The 20,060-nt window shown below is 36.3% G+C and overlaps 1 protein-coding gene across 1 annotated transcript in view; it reads right to left on the bottom strand.

Annotated features, from left to right (window-relative positions):
• Positions 1 to 12,874, bottom strand: part of LOC142345580 (proliferation-associated protein 2G4-like) — a 30,236-nt gene extending 17,362 nt beyond the window's left edge. Inside the window, exons 1-6 of the mRNA XM_075397700.1 lie at positions 12,678 to 12,874; positions 12,210 to 12,508; positions 7,562 to 7,749; positions 6,832 to 6,953; positions 6,158 to 6,293; positions 3,378 to 3,543 (exon numbers count right to left, since the gene is read on the bottom strand). Coding sequence (XP_075253815.1) covers positions 3,378 to 3,543; positions 6,158 to 6,293; positions 6,832 to 6,953; positions 7,562 to 7,749; positions 12,210 to 12,508; positions 12,678 to 12,807 — 1,041 coding nt within the window. The 5' untranslated portion in view covers positions 12,808 to 12,874. The remainder of the gene's footprint in view (positions 1 to 3,377; positions 3,544 to 6,157; positions 6,294 to 6,831; positions 6,954 to 7,561; positions 7,750 to 12,209; positions 12,509 to 12,677) is intronic.
• Positions 12,875 to 20,060: the final 7,186 nt, after the last annotated feature.

Raw genomic sequence — 20,060 nt, 5'->3', positions numbered from 1 at the left:
AAACCTTCAAATTATTCAACAAAAACACAAAAAAAAACAGAATACAAAGGAAAAAAACGTTTAAAATCAAAATTAAGACAGAGAAAAAATAGTAGAAAGTACGTATCACTCAAAATGATGCAACGGCACTCAAGCAAATTCTTAGTGATGTACTAAGTTAAATGAAATCAATTGCGATCAAGAAGCTAAGAAAAAGGCTAAAATCATTTTTTTAGCAAAGTCGTCAAAAAAATTAAACCAAAATTTCACATACGATAAAAATTTAGAAAAAATTCAAATTCTGAACGCAAAAAATAATCCAATTATTCGAAAGAGAATTAGGATCCCTGAAAGTGCACAAAAAAGAAAAATTTAACTAAATGAGTGAAAAAACTTAAAATCCATTTAATTGAAACAGTGAGTGAGGTAAGTCAGAAGTCAATTGTGAAAATCGTGACTTATGCAACACGAGAAAAACGTGATCAAAAGGTAAAGCGAATTTAGAAAAATGTACAAAAAAATACCAAAAACGGGCAAGCATGAGTTGAACTCATTAAAACATATATACCTCACGTTATAAAAAGGCATTCAATGCAAGAAATATTAAAGGTAAATTGCCATTTGCACTGATTTTTGAAAGCAATTCCGCTTTAAGATTCCAAAGCAAGAAATTAATTTAAAAACCTAAAAATGAAATGAAAAATTGGGAAATATGTTCATTAAGATTTTAAATTGCATTACCAGACTCTCAAAACACTGTGTTATCAATTTCAAAGGTTCACATATTAATAGAGCTTCTAATAAAATTCTACAAAATCTAAATACGCAAAATAATTAGGCCCATTGAACAAAAAAACGCCTTAAAATGGTTATCTTGAAACTCATCATCGAAAACTTCTCTCGCTGAGGCAAACTAGGTCACAGCAATTTTGCTCTTTTTCGCTTTTAGGTCAAAACGCCGTCTGAACGAATAGTACTTCCGGTAAAAATATAGCCGGCAGATAACCGGAAAATAGCCGCCGTTGACGCACATAGCAGTTGAAACTGAAGAAAGAAATGGACAATTTTTTTGGTGTCAAACAATTTTCTAATTTGTGGGGTAGTTTCAGTTAGATTCCTAAACCATACTTAACTCAGTTCCCAAACAGAAGACTATTAAGCTTAAAACTAATGTCGGCTTTGATCACCCAATGCACTATAACTTAATGACCGCGCTTAATCGATTCATCCCAATTATTTTGATTCTGCTCTTTTGACTTCGACTGTATTAACTACATTGCCTAATTCGATGCGTGAAAGAGTTTAAAATCCATTCAGTTGAAACAGTGAGAGAGGTAAGTCAAAAATCAAGCGTCAAATCGTGACTTACGTAAAACGAAAAACGTGATCACGAACAGATTTTTTGAAAAAAAACATAAAAGGACAAGTTCTGACCCACAATTCAAAAAATTTTCCTTGGTTAACAAAAAAAGACGTAGGATGGACTATTAAGAAAACAAAACCTACAAAAAAATGGAAAATACAAGAATTAAAGCGAAAATGCCTTGTGAACAAAAAACCAATAGCTAGAAAGCAAATTTTTCTTCACACACCGTTTTAGTAATCTATCTAAAACTTAAATGGAAAAACTCCCCACGCAAAACCTCTCGCTTTTTTTGTTTAGGCCCACTTCTTGTTTAGTCGAGACCAAAATCATTGCTTCAATTTATCCTCAAAAATCATGAAAATGTTTAACAGATCTTTTCAGAAAACATAGCGGGAAAAATTCCGGGAACGACTCGAGTCTTATCCTATGAAAACACTGGCTTTATAAATAGCTAACATCTCCTCGATATTCCTTCTTCAAGCTATCTTACTGAAAATTATTGGTAAACATAGCAGACAGATTGCAAATTCAATAATGTATAAAGATAGAAATAACAAAAGACAGAAACAGCATACAGACAGAAAAAAAGTAATAGCATAAAAAGAAATAAACATACGCGTCAGATTTCCGGAAAATACCCGCTGTTGATTCCCATAACCAAGATTGGGATTGAAAGAAGAGAAAAAACTGACAAAAATGATTTTTGTACACAAACAATTTTAAAGTGCGAACTATTTTGTCTTTGTGGAGCTGAACAAACTCCTGTTTCGTAGTGAAACGACACAGGGGCTACTATCAATGCCCAGAAGAATTAGAGATGTTAACTAAGAAAAAACTGAGTAACGGCATCTAAAATTGGGCTTTATGGATTTATCCCGTTTCTATTTCTGATTTAGTTTTTTGATACTGACTCTGTTCATTTTGAATTGCTTTGCTGAGCAACTGCTGTCTAAAAATACTTTTAGCAGAAGTAGAGAAGAGTGAAACTAGCCTTAGGATGTCAAAAAGATTTCACGTCACGCTAAATGTTGATCAAGCTGTGAACTAAGGTAAATCGAAAAAACTTTTGTTCGACCAAGTAAAAAAATAGGAGCGCAATAATAGCCAGCTGAGAAGCTGAGGCAACTATTAATGAACATAGGCCGCAAAATTCCGGAAAAAAGCCGCCGTTGACCCGCTTGCATATTCGGTTAGATTCTAAGATTACACTTAATTGAGCTTTTAAACTGAACGCTGTTAAGCATAATACTAAAGCAAGGTAGCAATGCCTTTACAAACTTTAGAAACTTTGCCAGCCTAAACCACTATGACTTAATGACAGGGTTTCATCGGTTTATCCCGTTCTTTTCATTTTGCACTTTTGAAGTTGGCCGTATTCACATTACGTAATTCAATACGTGAAAGAATTTAAAATCAATTCAGTTGAAACAGTCAGTGACGGAAAATGGATGTAAAACGGAAAACCTGGTCAACACGCAAAGCGAATTAAAAGCATAGCAGGACAAGTCCTGACATACAATTCAAAGAATTTTCATTGACTAAACAAAAAACTGGAACTAAAAGGGACTATGAGTGAATTGGGAAAACCGTTTCAAAATTCAGATAGAAAAAATAAAAAACAGAAAATCAATGTCAAAATGCCACATGTGAAGAAAAAACCACTAACGAGAAATCGAAATTTAGTTGAAACAAAAAACTAGGCCTAGAATGAACTATGAATTGATTGGAAAAACCACTTAGAAATCCGATCAAAAAAATTGAACTGTAAAAATCGAAGTGAAAGTGCCGCATGTGAAAAAATTACTAGCGAGAAAGCGAACTTTTGTTCAAACACCGTTTTCTCACTCTACTATAAAATTTGAGCGAAAAAATTCACGCCGCAAAACCACTCGCTTTTTCGCTCCACTTCCTGTTTCGGCGTGACCAAAATCACTACTCCAAATTGACTTCAGAAATCATGAAAATGTGTGAACAGATCTCAAAGACAGCGCGCCCCAATACAGTTCAAATTCTTTGAATTTAGAAAACAGACCTGTTGTACATCAAACTGTGTCATGAGTCCATGCTCTCTGCTTTCCTTAATACCCATCTTACACGTGACGTAATCAGGCACCTCGATCGGCTTGTTATCTTTCGTCTTCAACTTGGGCAACACACTCTGAGCCACTGACACGTTGTTCTCATCTGTCTCAAAATACCTGAGAAACAGAACTTGATTTTCTTCAAAAACTCTCCCATTTTTTGCCAATATAAGTTATTGTCTTAAAAAAGAATATTATCCACAAAATTTATTCAATTCTATTCAATTTTGGGAACTGTTTCTTTAGTCAGAACCCACGTTAAATCGTGTCACCCCACCCAAAAATCAAAAATAGAGCAAAATTACACACCACTTTGTTCACACACAATTATGATAACAGCCGTTGAGAGGCTAATGGCGGTTATTAAAAACATAGCCGGCAAATTGCCGGAAAATAGCCGCCGTTGACGCTCATTGCGGTTGAAACAAAAAAAGAAAACATTAATCGACTAACGTCGGAAAAATTGCTCTCGAATGACAGGCGGGGAAATTTAATTCAGGGGCTGTAGCCTAGATAAATTTTTCTTTAAGTGCAAAAACATCAGACTAAGGTCGGGTTCGAACCCCGACCTCCTGCGTCCAATTCCGTCACCTCCACAGAGTTATTAACCACTCGGTTATCACGGCCTTTTCCTCATCTCTCTAACAATCAGTTTTGTTTGAACAACAAACATTATTTCTTTATTTCGGAGAGAGCAATTGAAATCACCCAGGTCAAGAAGTTCGCGAAAAAGTCACTTGTGGAGAGAAAGAAAGAAGAGCGCAAAAACGCTCAAATGAAAGATTTGCATAAAAAAGACACACGTTTACAATAATTGCTTCTCATTCGAGACCAATTAAAAAAACAGAAAGAAATTGCCAAAGTGTCAAAGTTCTCATTTGATGTGCAAATTCGGCATATTCGCCTGGATTCCAAAATTATATACAATTCAGCTTCTAAACTGAAGGCTATTGAGCACAATACAAATGTTAGCCAGCATTCGCTTTAATGAACTTTGATAACCTTATGCCCTATGACTTAATGACCAGGCTTTATATGTTTACCCCGTTCCTTTTGATTTTGCCCTTCTGACATTGACCCTATTCAATACATTACGTAACTAAATGAGTGAAAAAACTTAAAATCCATTTAATTGAAACAGTGAGTGAGGTAAGTCAGAAGACAATTGTGAAAATCGTGACTTATGCAACACGAGAAAAACGTGATCAAAAGGTAAAGCGAATTTAGAAAAATGTACAAAAAAATACCAAAAACGGGCAAGCATGAGTTGAACTCATTAAAACATATATACCTCACGTTATAAAAAGGCATTCAATGCAAGAAATATTAAAGGTAAATTGCCATATGTACTGATTTTTGAAAATAAGTCCGCTTTAAGATTCAAAAGCAAGAAATTAATTTAAAAACCTAAAAATCAATTTAAAAATTGGGAAATATATTCATTAAGATTTTAAAATGCATTATCAGACTCTCAAAAACACTGGTATCAATTTCAGAGTTTCACACATTAATAAAGCTTCTATTAAAATTAATTTCTACAAAATCTAAATAATAAGAAAAAATAGGCCGATTGAACAAAAAACTCCTTAAAATGGTTATCTATATGCGGCATGCTGTCAATAACACTTCGAAGTCGAAAAGCATTCACTGATCGAAACTCATGATCAAAAAACGCCTCTCGCTCAAAAAAATTAGTTCAAACAGCAATTTTGCTCTTTCGCTTTTAGGTCAGAACGCTGTATGAACGGATTTTACTTCCGGTAAAAAACCAATACTCGAGTCGTGACAAAAGTCAGCGCCCCAATACCATTCAAATAGCCGTTGAGAGGCTGACGGCGGCTATTAAACAAAACTTTTCTCCACAGGGGCAGGAAAAAATAGATTATAACCGACTAACGTCGGGAGAATTGCTCTCAAACGACCAGCGAGCGGTTGGCTTTGTCAGTAGCTAGCCACGGTTTAGTGACGCTAGCTTGAGCTTAATTGAAGGGGCATGAGGTGAGCGCAGCGGTTGGGGTGCACCGGGGGTGGCAAAAGTGGGCGGGGGCAACGTTGAGAGGGGGCTCTTTGGCTGCACGGGGCCCTTACGGCCTGAAAAATGTGCAGGTGCGCGGAGTGGGGGGAGGGGGTAAAGTGCGTGGGGGATGATGGGGGAAGGGGGTTGTTGACTAGGGGGGACTAGGGGGGCGCTACCTGTGTATACCTGGGGGACTAGTGAGCTGAAAGGCTCTAAGAGAACTTAAGGTCCGCTGGGCGCTACCTGTGTATCCCATTTTGGAGGACGATAAGTCAAATGGGTCAGACGAAAAATCGGTCGAGCGAAAAAAAGCATAAGACCAACAGGACTAACATACTTGCTACAAACTTCCTTTGAGAGCAATTAATCATAATTTTGAATGTCAATGAAAAGCAGGATGGATGCTTATTATATTCAACATTCTGCTTATTTTTGTAGAAAAAAAAACGAGGTAAGGCTGGGTACTAAAAACTTCCAAAATCACTCTTTAAATGGTAATTCAGTTTCTGAACATTGCGAATGGCTTCGACTATTTTCCTCATTCGTTCACAAATAATTTCACTTGCGTTATCCGATAATATACTCTCCTGTTTGTGCAAAAATCTTGAAAACATCATTCTGGGCCATTTTGGCTGCTCAAATATGCTGCAATTATTAGCAAATGAATGATAATCAATTGACAAATGTAATCTTGATTTTAGTGAGTTATTATACCTGAGATTGAATGGCATGAACTGGAACTGGGTGTTGGCATAATTGAAGAAGTGTCGACTCCTCTTACTCTTGAGACTGTAGTGCACTTGCTCCAGCTTGAAGATTGTCGTGTCTAACTCTGTCGGCCTACACGTTCCTAAAATAAAAACAATTCTTAACATCCTTTTTCTTTTCGTTGATTTCTTTGAGATTCTTTTTCATTCGAAAATGAGGTTGTCAAAAAGTTTTCTTAATATTGTCACGAATTTGTTCACAGAGCTTATGTGAAACGGACCTTACCTCTAAACCATTTGATCCCATCGAAAAATTACGGACAATTGCTCGAAGGGGGAGGGGTTGACTTTGATTGTAAGCGGCTTACGCTTCGCAGAGCTGGCCTCCGTTGGTGAGGATTAAATCTGGAGATAGTCCAAGCCTCTCAAAATTGCCCTTCACAATTTTTTTGCCTAAGTGTTTCTCGGCAACTGCGCTAAAACCTTATAATTAACGCCTGCTAAGAGAACTTCTCAGAAACTTGATACTCTTGGATTTGCCAGTTTATACTGTTTCTTTTGACGAAAACTCAAATGAGTCAAGCGAGCAAAAGAACATACGAGAAAAACGGTCAAGCTAAAAATTCTGCATAAAATCATCAAAAATTCAATAATTGCAATAAAAAATGGACGATCAGTTACCTTTGCCAGATGAGACTAGAACATCGACTGCGTAAACATCGAACTCTTTTACATCAGGTTGTGAGTGATCCTTTTTGCCCTCTACACTCCCGTTGATTAGAATGCCTGTTTCACCCTCTAATCTAAAAATTAATATATTATTGCAAAAAATCAGTAACCTTTGCAAAAAATCAGTAACCTCCCCATAAGCGGGATTCTTGGTAAAAAAACAATAAACCTTTATGGTCATGGATTTGGTTGGAGAGCAACAATGATCTTATCGAAGAATGTTCGGACCTTTTCCGTTTGTTCCCTTTCCCAAATAAGTGGTTGCATATTGTTTACCACACACACGTGCTCTGTAACTGGGCGGTTCATTACGTACTGGGGGGGGGGGGGGGGGGGGGTGCATGGGGGGGGTCACAAACGGAAAAGATTTTCACTCCCTAAAAAACTGTCAGAGTGACTTTTTCTACATCATTTCAGCCTGGAGTTTTTTATACGGTCAGATATATGTCTATCAAAGCCTTTACAGGCAATACATCCTGCATTTGGCTCCACATCTAATTGTGCACCCTGGGTGCCAGTTGAAAACAAAGAAAAATCAAGCGGCAGCTCAGCCCACGTTGCTTCTGCGATTCCATAACTACTTCTTGCGTGATCAGGGATCATATTGCTTAGGCGGAGGGAGGCATTCAAAAATTTTATACACCAATTGAACTATAAAAATCTACTTCGAAGTATAACTGACTTGTTCTGGTCCATAGCATAGAAGAGCATGTTTTCGACCGGCTTGCACTCAAACTCAGCAGTTGTATTCTGAACAATATCTGCCACGCTCTGGCCAGGAGTACCCACTTTTAGGGTTCTAATGGCAGCCTCTGCTCCGTAATAAGCTGCCAAAATGACATCTGCCTTCTTGCCAGTCGCCGGAGACTCCTAAAGCAGTGCGTATCAGGCAGTATACATTTAAGGTTGCATATAATAACTAGCAATACGGTTCGTGCGAGTCTGTGCGTAACACTAAATGTTAACGTACTTTTGCCGAAAATATCTATCTGTTATCAGAGAATTTATTTCCTAAGATTATCAGATAAAAAATAGAACCAGTTTTTAGAGTTTGAAGTTATGCGTACTCTACATTTTCCAAGTGCTGCAAAATGAAGTAGACCGAAAACCTTATTGGCAAATTGATGTTTTTTATCGTCATTAAAAATCTTCGAAGGTTGCTCATTTTCAGAGCTGGGAGTACCAACTTTTTTTCATGACAGAATAGCGGACAAAAAACAGAACGTCAGCTCTCACAGACTCCCAATTTTTCCCGTTTTTTCATATTTTCCTTCCAATCGCATAAAGGTTGGTTTTAACATATAAACGTAAATGACTACCGTCGGAAGAATTGCTCTCGAAAGACTAGTGGGAGCTCTAATTAACTGAAGTCTGCTTCAGTGGGGGTAAGTCTGAAAGCGACTTAAAAAAATCACTATTGGGCTTCAAATAGGCTCACTATAGGTTAATATATACCACTATTAAGTAAAAAATAGCATCTCGTTGCAATTATCATTTGACTTTTAGTATTAAATTGCCGCCAATTGAGGTCAGCTGCTTGAAATTAAGAATGAGAGAGAACTTAGATCACGCAAAACGCAGAAAATCAAGGGCGTAAAAGTCACTAGAAACGTCAAAACACGAAAAAACATAGCCGGTAGAATACCGGAAATAACTCGAAGAGTTGTGCAATAAAAACTCCTAGCCTTACCTAAGTCAGAAATATGAAGAAAAAAGCAATATGTAGTCAGAAGAAATCAATTTATAGTGAGAAATGTCGGTATGTAGGTGGAGAGAAGGGAGTAGGTGTTGGTGGAGGAGGAGGCTAGGCGTGGGGAGAGCAATTGGGGGGGGGGTAGGTTAGATAGGTTGGAGTGACTTAATTGCGATCAAAATTTTTAGTGACCTTTTCACCTTGAATATTACCAGCAGTTCCCAATTACTATACATCATGAACTAAGTTACTCTTAAAGTCCAATGTTCGAAAACAAAAATAAACGCCCTAAAAAAGAAGTTAAAGTTCGAAAACAAAAGTCAAACATAAACCGACTAATGTCTGAAGAATTGCTCTCGGACGACAGGCGAGGCAATTTCATTCAGGTTCTGTAGCTAAATTTTTTTATGGGTGCAAAAATTTTTGACCACACCGGGATCCAAAACATGGTCCTCCCGATCCCTCACCAGCAGCACTGCCAATTCGGCTATCAGTCCCTTCTTGTTGGTATTCTTGTTCAGCAACAAGCTTTACTTCGAAATGAGAACAATAGAGATCACTCAAAAATGAAGAACGAAAGAGTAAAAAAGTCACTCGAGAAGCCACAGAATAATCTAAAAGAAAAGCGCAAAAATGGTCCAGCAAAAAATTTGCATAAAAAAGACCAACACTTTTACAATAATTGCTATGAACTTCGTTCACGGGCAATTAAAAAAAGTACGTCATGAACTTGCTTCAGCCAAAAAACCTGTAGACTCTCAATACTCCTCTTTGAGTTGTAAAAACACACACATACACGTTTACAATAATTGGTTCGCTTCGAGAGCAATTAAAAAACAAATGGTCGTGAGCAATTAAAAAAATGTTTTTGCTGCAAAAAATTAGGGAGTCACCGAATAGGTCTGGTAAAGAAACGCAGAAAAGTTCTATTCTTTTAGATTATTCGCAGAAATATTCAAAAGGGAGCCAGCTGACCACACTCAGAACACTTCCAAATAATTCGGCGCTAAAGATGAATTTCAACATTAAAATTGTTTTCCCTGTTTCCAAAAACTTCCAAAGAAATAACATTTGCAAATTTATCCAGCCCAAAAATTTGCTTCTTGCCAAGCCGTTCCTGAGTCAAAAAACATCTCAAAAAATATCTCAAAAACCAACGGTTGCGACACTTAAATTATTTTTCTTCTTGAAAATTTTTCAAAAAATACACTCTAAGAGCAAAAAAAATGGTGTCATGGAGAGAAAAGTTATAAGTTCTATTGAACAAAATTTATCGTGCAGTGCTTTGTTTATTCTCACAGTACTTTAACAATTCAGTGTTCACTGCTGTAAAGCATTATCAAAGAACTAATAAAAATTAGTAAATAAACTAACAATAAACAATAAACCAAATAACTAATAATTATTAGTAAATAAACAAATAATAAGAATTAATATGAAACTAATAAATTATAAATTTCAAACTAAATTAAAAAGTCACCTCAAAAAATTTCAAACATTCTTTTTTCAAAAAGCCAATGTCATTGCATAAGTTGAATTATCAGCAACTTGCGAGCTCAATATGCTTGACTTTAATATTGTGAAATTTAAAAATGAAAAAAAAAAATCACTATTTGAAATTTGTATCACCAATTCTAGTTTCGCTCATTTGTCATCTCACCCAAAATATCACGCATTTTTTCGATCTTGTCCAACTATTGAAACAATTTTGCTGGCAGCATATATTTTGGTTATCTTTACAGTAAAAAACAAAATGCAAAAGAGTAAACTTCGCAAATGTTTTTAAAAATTATTTAATTTCAAGTTGATAGCTGATCATTTATAAAAACATTTTGAAATTTAGTTCAAATATAAAATTCAAAAGCTTAAATTTGCATAGATTTGTATTGCAGATAATCTCCAGTTGAAAAATTCCATGTAAAACTCTTCTTGGAGTCTTACCACAATTTCTGCTGCTCTCTCCAAATGAGCGTTTTTCTCATTCTGCCTGTAAACTTTTTCAACGATAAGAGCTGAGTTTTTATTTTAAAAATCTTGACTTTTCAGAGATTTCAGAGAAAACCCGTTTACTTTAACTGAAGTGTTCATTTTAAACAGGCATTCAGAGAAAGAAGAAGTTCTGAAATTGTAAACTTTTGAATATATTTAAATTTAGTAAATAATTAGTAAAATTTAGTAAACAATTAGTAAATTTTACCTTGGAAGCAAAATCGAGAAGCTAAAAAGATACTGTCTCTCTTTTCTTGAGGCTCAGATCTTTTCTGTGTTATAATTAGTTATATTTAAGAACGATTTTTTAAAATCGAATCAGGCATCATTTTTTAATAACAAATCTGAAGTGAAAACGAAAAAAAGTTCAATTTCAGGAATTTTTTTCCGTTTTTAAAAGTTGTTCAACTTAGAATTTTTCTATTTTAACAGATCTATAAGTTGCGTCCAGTTGTCCTAAGTTCAAGAAATGCTAGTATTAGGAAGAAAAATGGAAAAAAATGGGTTTTGTTTAACTTTCAAAAACCCACGTTTTTACTCATGAAATGAATACTGATAATTTATGTTCGTGCGTATTATGGAGAAAAATCTATTGCACGAGAGGAAAAACATGGGCACGAGTTAGTTACGGAAACAAAAAACAAAGTAGCGAATTGTGTTTCTGCATTTTTGCAAAAACATTTTGAACAAAACCATTTTAATTTGTCTATAAAGCAAAGTTTAGAAACTCAAAAATGCCCCGAATCTGCTGTTCCAGATCATTATTTTTTCTATGGAATTTTTCCCTTTGAAACCTTTAAGTACTGCCCCATCAATCAAATATTTGAAAAATCGAAAGCTTTTTTATTTGAAAGTAGACTCGAGGAGCTACGTAATGGCTTTTATCTTTTTCTCTTCGATACGTAAACACCAAATTAAAATTTGACTGAAGAAAAAACAAAATTGTGGAACGTAACCGATTAAAGTCGGGCGAATTGCTCTCAAACGACTGGCGAGAGTTTAGCGTCGTCAACAGCTAGCTACTAAAGTGAAGAGGGTTAAATGGGGGTTCGAACTTTAGGAACCGCCTTTCGCACCAAAAATCTATGTCTCCAAAACAGTTTCTGACAATCGCACACTTAAAGTCTAGTAAGCGGAAAGGCTCTAAGCTCTAAGAGAACTTAGTGCCCTCCGGTTCTAAAAAAAATCAGCGAAGCAGAAAATTGCATTAAAAATGACCAGAGGACTAATATAATTGCTACGAACTTAATTTGAGAGAAATTAAAAAGCGTCCAAAAATGGAAAAAAAAACTCACATGTCACATAAGGTTCCAAAAATATAATATAAACAAATTAACAGATTTTTGAGAACGCAGCATGAAACTATTCCACTAAATCGAAGTTGGGACCTTTTATGTCTTACTTCTACGTTTAACAGCGCACAGCCAAACATGGGACATTAATTATGCTTATAATTATCCTTGATTTTACAAATGATACTACGTGATATCAATTATAGAGATTAAATTGTAGAAGTAAACATAAACATGTGAAATTTGGTTATGTGTTTGAATTGAAAATAAAAGCCTGCCTCGTATATATATTCGCCCATTTTTAAAATTTTGGAACAATTATAATCAACGGGTTATTTAAAAACGAGAGCGTATACCTTCGATGCTCCAACAACAAACGAAAAGGCAGATATGGCTACGTATCCATCAACATGAGTTCCCAACTCCAATTTCACCAGATCTCCATTCTTCAAACACACGTCATTGGCCTTGAGAGGTGAAAAATGGGCCAGGTGCCCGTTAAGGGAGAGACAAGTTGGGAAAGCGATGCCCTTCTTATAGGTTGCTTTCTTGGCAAATTCGCCGGTTTTTTGGATAATAAGATTGTCACCTTCTTGACAGAGATCGACAACTGAAGCTCCACCCACGCATTTGCTCTGGATGGTTTTTATCGTATCTAATTGAAGAAAACATTTAAAATGACAATAATTCAGCTATCTGACTTTAATCACTAACTTTAATCATATTAAGCTATATAACTATCCTCTCTAATGAAATTCTCTACTCGAAACCAATGCACAGATAATCGTCTCCGCTACAAAACGGTTATTCAAAAATATAAATACCGTTTGTTATTCTAGCTGCAGTTTTGTACTTCTCGGCAACTTCAGCTGACGAAATGTTTGGCACTTTGTCCTCGTTTTCACTCTTCTCATCGCCCGAATGGCTGTTCTCGGATGCACTACGTGAAGACATGACAAAACTGATGAACAATTAAAGTTGCGATGCCTATTTTCTTACTCTGAAAAATGTGATTATACTAACTTATTCTGTAACCGATGCATTACTTTCCGAGGGAAAAGAGTCCAGTGCGAACCGTGCAAAAACTGGTTTCAGACAAAATGACAAGGTATCAGTGACGCGAAGTAAAAAAACATGCAGGAAATTGTATGAATCTGTTCCTATTGTGCAGAAAAAAGGTACAACAGAAGACAAACAGGAATTAAAATTATTCAAGAGGTATGTGGTATGTGGATGACATAGTGTACACTGTCAAGGGAAACCCTCTAGATTACCTTGAGTTTGCAAATTCTCTTCAGAAAAACTTACGATTCACTCTTGAGACACCCAACGGTAATGCAGACTTGGCGTTCCTAGATCTGAACATATACGTATAAGATGAAAAATTAGGTGTCATTGGTATCAAAAATCGGCTGATACCGGCATAATCTTAAATTTCCACATCTGTGCACCGTGACATGACTTGTAACTCAACGGACGGTACATAGGATTTTCAACGCAACCAGTGAGAGAGAGAGAGAGTTTAGGCTTCTGTGGGTCTTTCCACATGGGTTTGCACCCTTCATATAACGACTGAGCTGAGCTTCTGCACCGGGTTACAATGTCCACAGCTGCAGTTGAAAGCCCAGGAACATAAGTTGACTTCCGAATAACTTTTGAAGAAGTAGTTCCAGTATATTTTTGTTAAATATTTCTTATCAATTTGATCGAGATCGACGTTCCCTACTTTTCGTATTATATTTATTAAATAACTGGTTCTTTTCCAGAAGTTTTCATCAGCCTTCCTTGTTCTTGTTTTATTAATTGTTATTAGCTCGTTTTGACGTGTGCTTAACAACCCTTCATTATTGTTTGTTTTAATGGGTATTTTTATATTGTAAGATCGTTTAAGCAGTGAGATGAGCATTAATAGATCATGCAATTCGAAGTAATATGACAAAGGCAGCAACTTCAGTGTGGTCAGTCTTTGCTTGTAACTAATTTCCCAGTTACTGATTATCCACGACGTTGCTTTTCTTTGAATGCGCTCGAAGTCTTTGCTTTCGGTCTTATTCGCGAACCATGCTTGTGAGGCATAACTTATGACTGGTATAACGTAGCCGACATATGCATTGAGTTTTGTTGTTTGCTATGCAAGGTTTGATATGTTTCATTTTAGGAAATAAAACGCTTTCCAGGCTTTGCTACAACGTTTCCTTATATTCCCTTTCCATGATAACTTAGTAGCCATAATTATACCTAGATCTTTTTGCTCGCTTTTATTTGAGAGAGTTTTAGAGTTTTAGAGTAAGTATAAAGGAGTGCCAGTTTTTTTCGTTTTTTTTTTTAATCGGCAGGATGTGACATTTGCTTTCATTGAGTTGCATTTTGTTGTTATGGCACCATTTTTCGATTTTTTCCAGGTCACTTTGTATATTTGCTGGATTTGTTGATACAAGCTTGAAATCATCTGCGTAGCCAAACGCAGAGCATTTTGATGTTTGTTGTGGAAGATCGTTTATATATATTATGAAAAGTAGGTGACCTAGGAGAGATCCTTGGGGGACACCACTGGTTACTGGTACAGTTTCAGATTCCGAGTCATTTACTTTCACGTATTGTTTTCTATTTGATAGGTAACTGGCTACAATCTTTAAGAAATTTTCCCCTACACCCAGGTTCTCCATTTTGTTAATCAGAAGATCGTGAGGAACTGTATCGAACGCTTTTTTGAAGTCAAGGTAAAGTACAAAAATTTCGTTGTCTTTTTCGTCGAATTCATTATACAACAGGTCTAGGAAAAGCAACATCTGGGTTACTACTGATCTATGCCTTCTAAATCCGTGTTGTGATTCTTCTAGCTTTGTCTTGACAATTTCATATAGTTCGTCGAAAATTAGTTTTTCTAATACTTTTGAGACGCTACATAAGAGACTAATAGGGCGGTATTGTTCAATCATTGCCCGATTCTCATCCTTAAATAATGGTACAACTTCACTGATTTTCCAGTAGGATGGAAAAAAGCCTTTGTTCAAGACAGTTTTGAAAATCAGAAAAAGGGATTTAGACAAGACTGGCAGATTTTTTAGTACCGTGTTTCCTATCCTGTCTGGGCCGCAGGCTTTGTTTTTTTGAAGTTTTGACAGGATTTCTTTGATCTTGCTCTCGTCTATTTCAATTTTATTGTGCTGATTTATATCGAAGGAGTTTTTCTTGATTTGATTGGTTTTAAGGAAAACTTTAGAAAAGAATTCACTGATAAACGCACACTTTTTCTTATCTTCATTAGTTTGTGCATCCTTGTACTTCATTGTTTCCGGGTATCTACTACTTTTATGACTTGACTTGAGATATTTTTGAAGATCCGAAAAACGTCTACCTTGAAAGACTTTACTTTCGAATTCTGCTTGGTCCTCATTCAAGGAATTTCTTAATCGTTTTTCCATTTTCTTCAGGTTTATTAATCTCGCCAAGGTGGATTATCGTTCACGACTGTTGTTTGATTTCAGTTCAGGAATGCCTCGGAATCTTATGCCTTCATAGTTTTCATGGTTTTTTGGGGTTTTTTGTTGGGGAAGTTTTATTGATTTAGTGACTGGCAATCCTTTGATGTAGCTCTTAAGAAAACTGGAGATCTGGACTGAAAATCAGTATACAACTGAGTGGTCTTCCAGTTAATGAGACGTTCGAGAAATAGTCACGAAGGAAAAGGTTACAACAAAGCCCCCAAAAATGAAAAACATCTCAAAACAATTAGGAGTCTCAACAAAAATGAGCTTAAAAAAGATGTTTTTTGTTCAATACAGAGGAAACATCAAAGTGTTGCAAATGTACTGGAAAAATTGTGATATTCAAATCATTTTCACAAGGAGAAAATTAAGAACTTCCCTGCCCACCTTTTTTATCTTTTGATAAAAACCTGAAATCCCATGTGGTATATACAGTTACATGAAAATGGATGTAGTTCTGTGTCGGCCAAACTAGCCGACTTATTACCACAAGAATTTCGGAGCATCAAAAGAAGAACAAACCCAGTGGCACAACACCTCGTTTAATAATGTGGTACAGCGATTCTAGGTGCATGTCGCGTGATTGAAAAACTGATGACAATAGAAGCGATCTAAATCAAAAAGCTGAAAAAGCAGCTAAGTACGCGCGACGAGTACTGGGACCGGGAGTTGACATTGAAGCTTTAGTTCAAATTCAAAAAACTTCGCTTTTGAATTTCAAAAATAATTTTGTTACATGTTAATTCGTCAGCCCCAATAAAGATTGAAATAATTTGGGTTTAATGAAAATAAATAAACTATTGTAAATGTGATTTAAACAGTTAACAATTTCAAAAACTCGACGTCATTTTAATTCATCACTTAGAATTCAATAGATAGAGTCAAAGACAAGTGTATATACTCTGTAAATAATTTTGTTCAGTTTCTAAACCTGACAATGCGCGCAATGTTCACGTTCGTTTTTTATAAATCAATTGAAATTTTAATTGAAAATTTTTTCTCCAATGCAGCTCTAACAGGACAATAAAAAAATATAAAATCTTTTTTTCCTTTGATTTTAGCAAGGAATTTAGCTGCTATCTCCTGGCCTGATTACAAAATGTAAAAACGTAACCAACCCAAAAACATGGCAAAATTATTGAAATATTTAGGTTGCAAGTCCTCTTTATTTACTCTGAAAAGAGTCATTTTAAAAGCAAAAATTTCTGAATTTTTTTTCAGATATTGACTGGGCTGTCAATTCCAGTCACGAATAGGGACTATCATCATATGCCTCGGGCACGCAAGCAATATATTATGCACCCACCAGTTGCAGAGCATGTGACATTACATAGTAAATTAGCATGTGAAATTGCGGCCAGTGAGTTGGCGGCACAAACGTAAACAAACTGTGATACAATATGGGAATATAACCTAAAGATTGGCTCAATAACGATTATAAAAGTGATCTCTAGGCTTCAAATTTGTAGTGAAATAGAAAAAAAATCTGTATCAACATAATGAGAACGGGACTAATAACATTAGCCCCTGCAGTCGTCAATTAAGTATAGAAAAATGAAGAGCTTCAAATAGGTAAACAGATCAAAACTTGTTTTGTCATTCATTTCTGAACAAAAACTCGGCGTTTGAAAGATGGACCACCAAGATTCTCTGTTTAAGAAGAACGCCGACTCTCGGTTTGTTTTTTACATCGCAAAGCAAATTGTAGACATTTCTGAGAAAAAATTCAGAGGAGGACCCCGCAGCATCTCAAAAGCTATAGGCTGGAAGTAGCATTTCTCGGCAAATTCTTTATATTATACCGTTTTTATTTTTCCGGCCTCTCCAGCTGTTCTGTCCCGGTTGGCAAAAAATCCACTCTCAAGGCAAGCGGGGGCAAGATTGTCCGCTACTCTAACATTCCACGAAAACTGGCTGCTTACTTGTCTTCCATGGTACGTGTATGAGCTCATCGGGTCTCTTGATGCCTATTCGGTAGAGAGGACTCCTTTATAGCACTGAAGGTAAATGATCTGAAGCCTGTCGTTGCGAGAGAATCTCCCTGCGTTCCTGGGACACGAAAAACAGTGCCAGCAAACTGACTCTACCATTTTACCATATACGCATTTGTGAGGTTCACAGAGCTTGGCTCCTAGGCACAAATCTATCGAGATTCTTCATTTATCGATAGAATTACATTTAACCATTGGGAAGCAAACTTATCTTGGTAGCTGTTTAAACGATCGACTCCATAAAGACAATTTTCTAAAATGAGTTCCTGAGTGATTTTCTTGTAAACTCGCTTCGACCAATATGTTTAATGTTCATTTCCGCACAGTTTACCTTAAATTTCAGACATTTTCTCCAAATCTTTACTTTGGATCTTTTACGTTTGTGCTCCCCTCGGCATAGTTGGTGCATATTATTTGCACCACCCAGATGTTTTTGTTTTATTCTTTCAAAATGTTCTACTATGTAAGGGCAGGTGCTCTGCAACAGGTGCGCATAGCTTACGATGCACACAAACGGAAAACAATTTTTTTTGAGAGCAGAGAACGCTTCTTGTTCTTTCCGATTGAGGCTCCTAAGACTAAAAGACCACCGTTTGCTGTAACCTTTGAGCTGGGGCATAATTCTGCAATCCGTTGAGGACATTGCTTTTTCTCTGAGTCTGAACTGGTTCTCCCAAGAGATACAAATCACATTTATTTTTAAAGTTACGGCTTAAGCCTAATTCTTTATCAGAAGATAAAGAATTCTGCTTAATTTGTTTTAAGTTTGTAAGAACAATTTTAAATTCATCTGCCAGATTCTCATTGTCCAAATTCAACCTGTTGCTTTTTGACTTCATTTTCATAACAAGTGCCTGTATCGTTTTGGGGGGAAAATGCAGGCGCCTCCTTCTACTATATAATAACATCTCCATATCATAGGATACTCGGTTTACTTAAGGCGGTGGATGCATAATTGAAAGCAATCGAGTAAACTGAGTTATAAACTGAGTAATTGTTTATGTTTTGTTTCCCTAATTAGGCAGTTGAAGGCATTTTAAATATTTTTAACGTAAAATATCAGTTTTGAGGAGCGTGGCGCGAGCAAGTTTCAAAAAATGCATTCAAACCCTAGGAGTTTGACGTTGTTAGCTCTATCTCTGATTATGAAATGAGCTAGAGCTGATCTTTTTCTTCCCAGAGTGATTGGGTGGGCTTCGAAAATGCATAATTGACGCAAAGAGCATAATCATTTTCAGAGGTTTGGAGGGTTTAGTTACAATCCCGTCATTTTAGACCATGAGAGAATTGGCAAGTTGGACCCGTCCGTCTTTAAGAACGCGCTTGAGAAAACGCGGTTTGGAATATTCAACGATGTTATCAAGGCTCAAGATATCATGTTAAAGACCGAGCTCTCCAACAAGCCCTACAATTAAATCTCAAATAATTTTTAAGTTTGAATTCAACAAAAATTTCTTTATGTAACTCTTGGCCTGATTGTTTTTCCAAAAATTTTTATTAATTTTGATTTCACTGAAAAGTTTAAATGTAACTCTTGGACTGATTGTTGTTGTAAAAAAAACAAAAAGAGCAATCAACATAATGAAAAAAAATCAACAACAAACCGCGCCACTGCAACGGCCAACTCATGAAAAAAAATAAAAATTCAACAAATAGAAAACCTATTCAAACTTTGTTTTTGTTATTTAAGGTTTCCAACACAAACGCCGTGTTTGAAACCTGGATCGTACAATAGATTCTCCGCTTTGGAAAAATTCTGGCTCCGAGTCCGTTGTTTCCATCGCAGAGCAGATTATATTTGTCTGCCAAATAGATTCGTGGGGGTCCGGTTTACACTTACACCTCAAAAACTATGAGTTAGCTGTCCGTTCTCAGTATAGTTTGGCCGTCCAGTTGGCCGTTCTCAATGAGTTCGCACTACTTTTTTTAGTGCTTTGGCCACTGCAGATGCTGTGTCCAAGTTTGCTACCCATCTTCTCCTAAGGCCAGCAGGGACAAGCTAGTCTACTGCTATAACACCAAAAAAAGCTGCCTATAGTAATCTATCTCGTCACTTGCCGTCTGTTCTGTTGAGATGTTTTGGTTCTAGCAATTACAATAAATGAACGGAGGAAGTAATTTGCCTATTAAGATAATTGAGATTAGCCTTCCAATAGTGCACCTTCAATCTCATTCTCACATAGAGCACGAAGTACCGTGAAATCCTTATGACACTGCAATTTTACCTTCCTCCTATGCACAAACCTATTGAACTTCTTATTTTTGGTTCAACAGGTTCAACTTTAGGTTTCTGCGGAGTATTATTACAAGAGTTGCCCATGTTCCAGTATGCAAACTGTCTGTTTTTAGACTATTTGAGCTAGGAAATAATCATCAATTGCCAAACTGCCGGTACCAGTGTTGGTTCCGAAGAAATAGTATCCAATGCCCCGTGACTTCCTAGATTAGACGAATAAAGATCCAAAGCAATTCCACCCATTCAAATCCTCGCCAATGAAAAATCCAAGACTTGTGGAATGGCAGACCAAAAATCTGATTTTTCCGAAGTTCAATATCATATCCTTGCCTTGCATGAAAGAAAATTCAAGATATATCCCACTTCATACCCCCAGCAGGCCAATATGATCTAATTGTGTTGTTCATTGGTGGGAACTTTTTCTTCAAAAATTGCATGACCTATACTGGACAACTAGAAGAGATTGAGGAAGAACTAAGTTAGTTAGCAACC

Source organism: Convolutriloba macropyga, chromosome 9 (assembly GCF_964194025.1).
Source record: "Convolutriloba macropyga chromosome 9, txConMacr16.3, whole genome shotgun sequence".
Classification (NCBI taxonomy): Eukaryota; Metazoa; Xenacoelomorpha; order Acoela; family Convolutidae; genus Convolutriloba; species Convolutriloba macropyga.
Note: the sequence above shows the minus strand (reverse complement) of the source record. Positions and strands in the feature narration are given on the sequence as shown.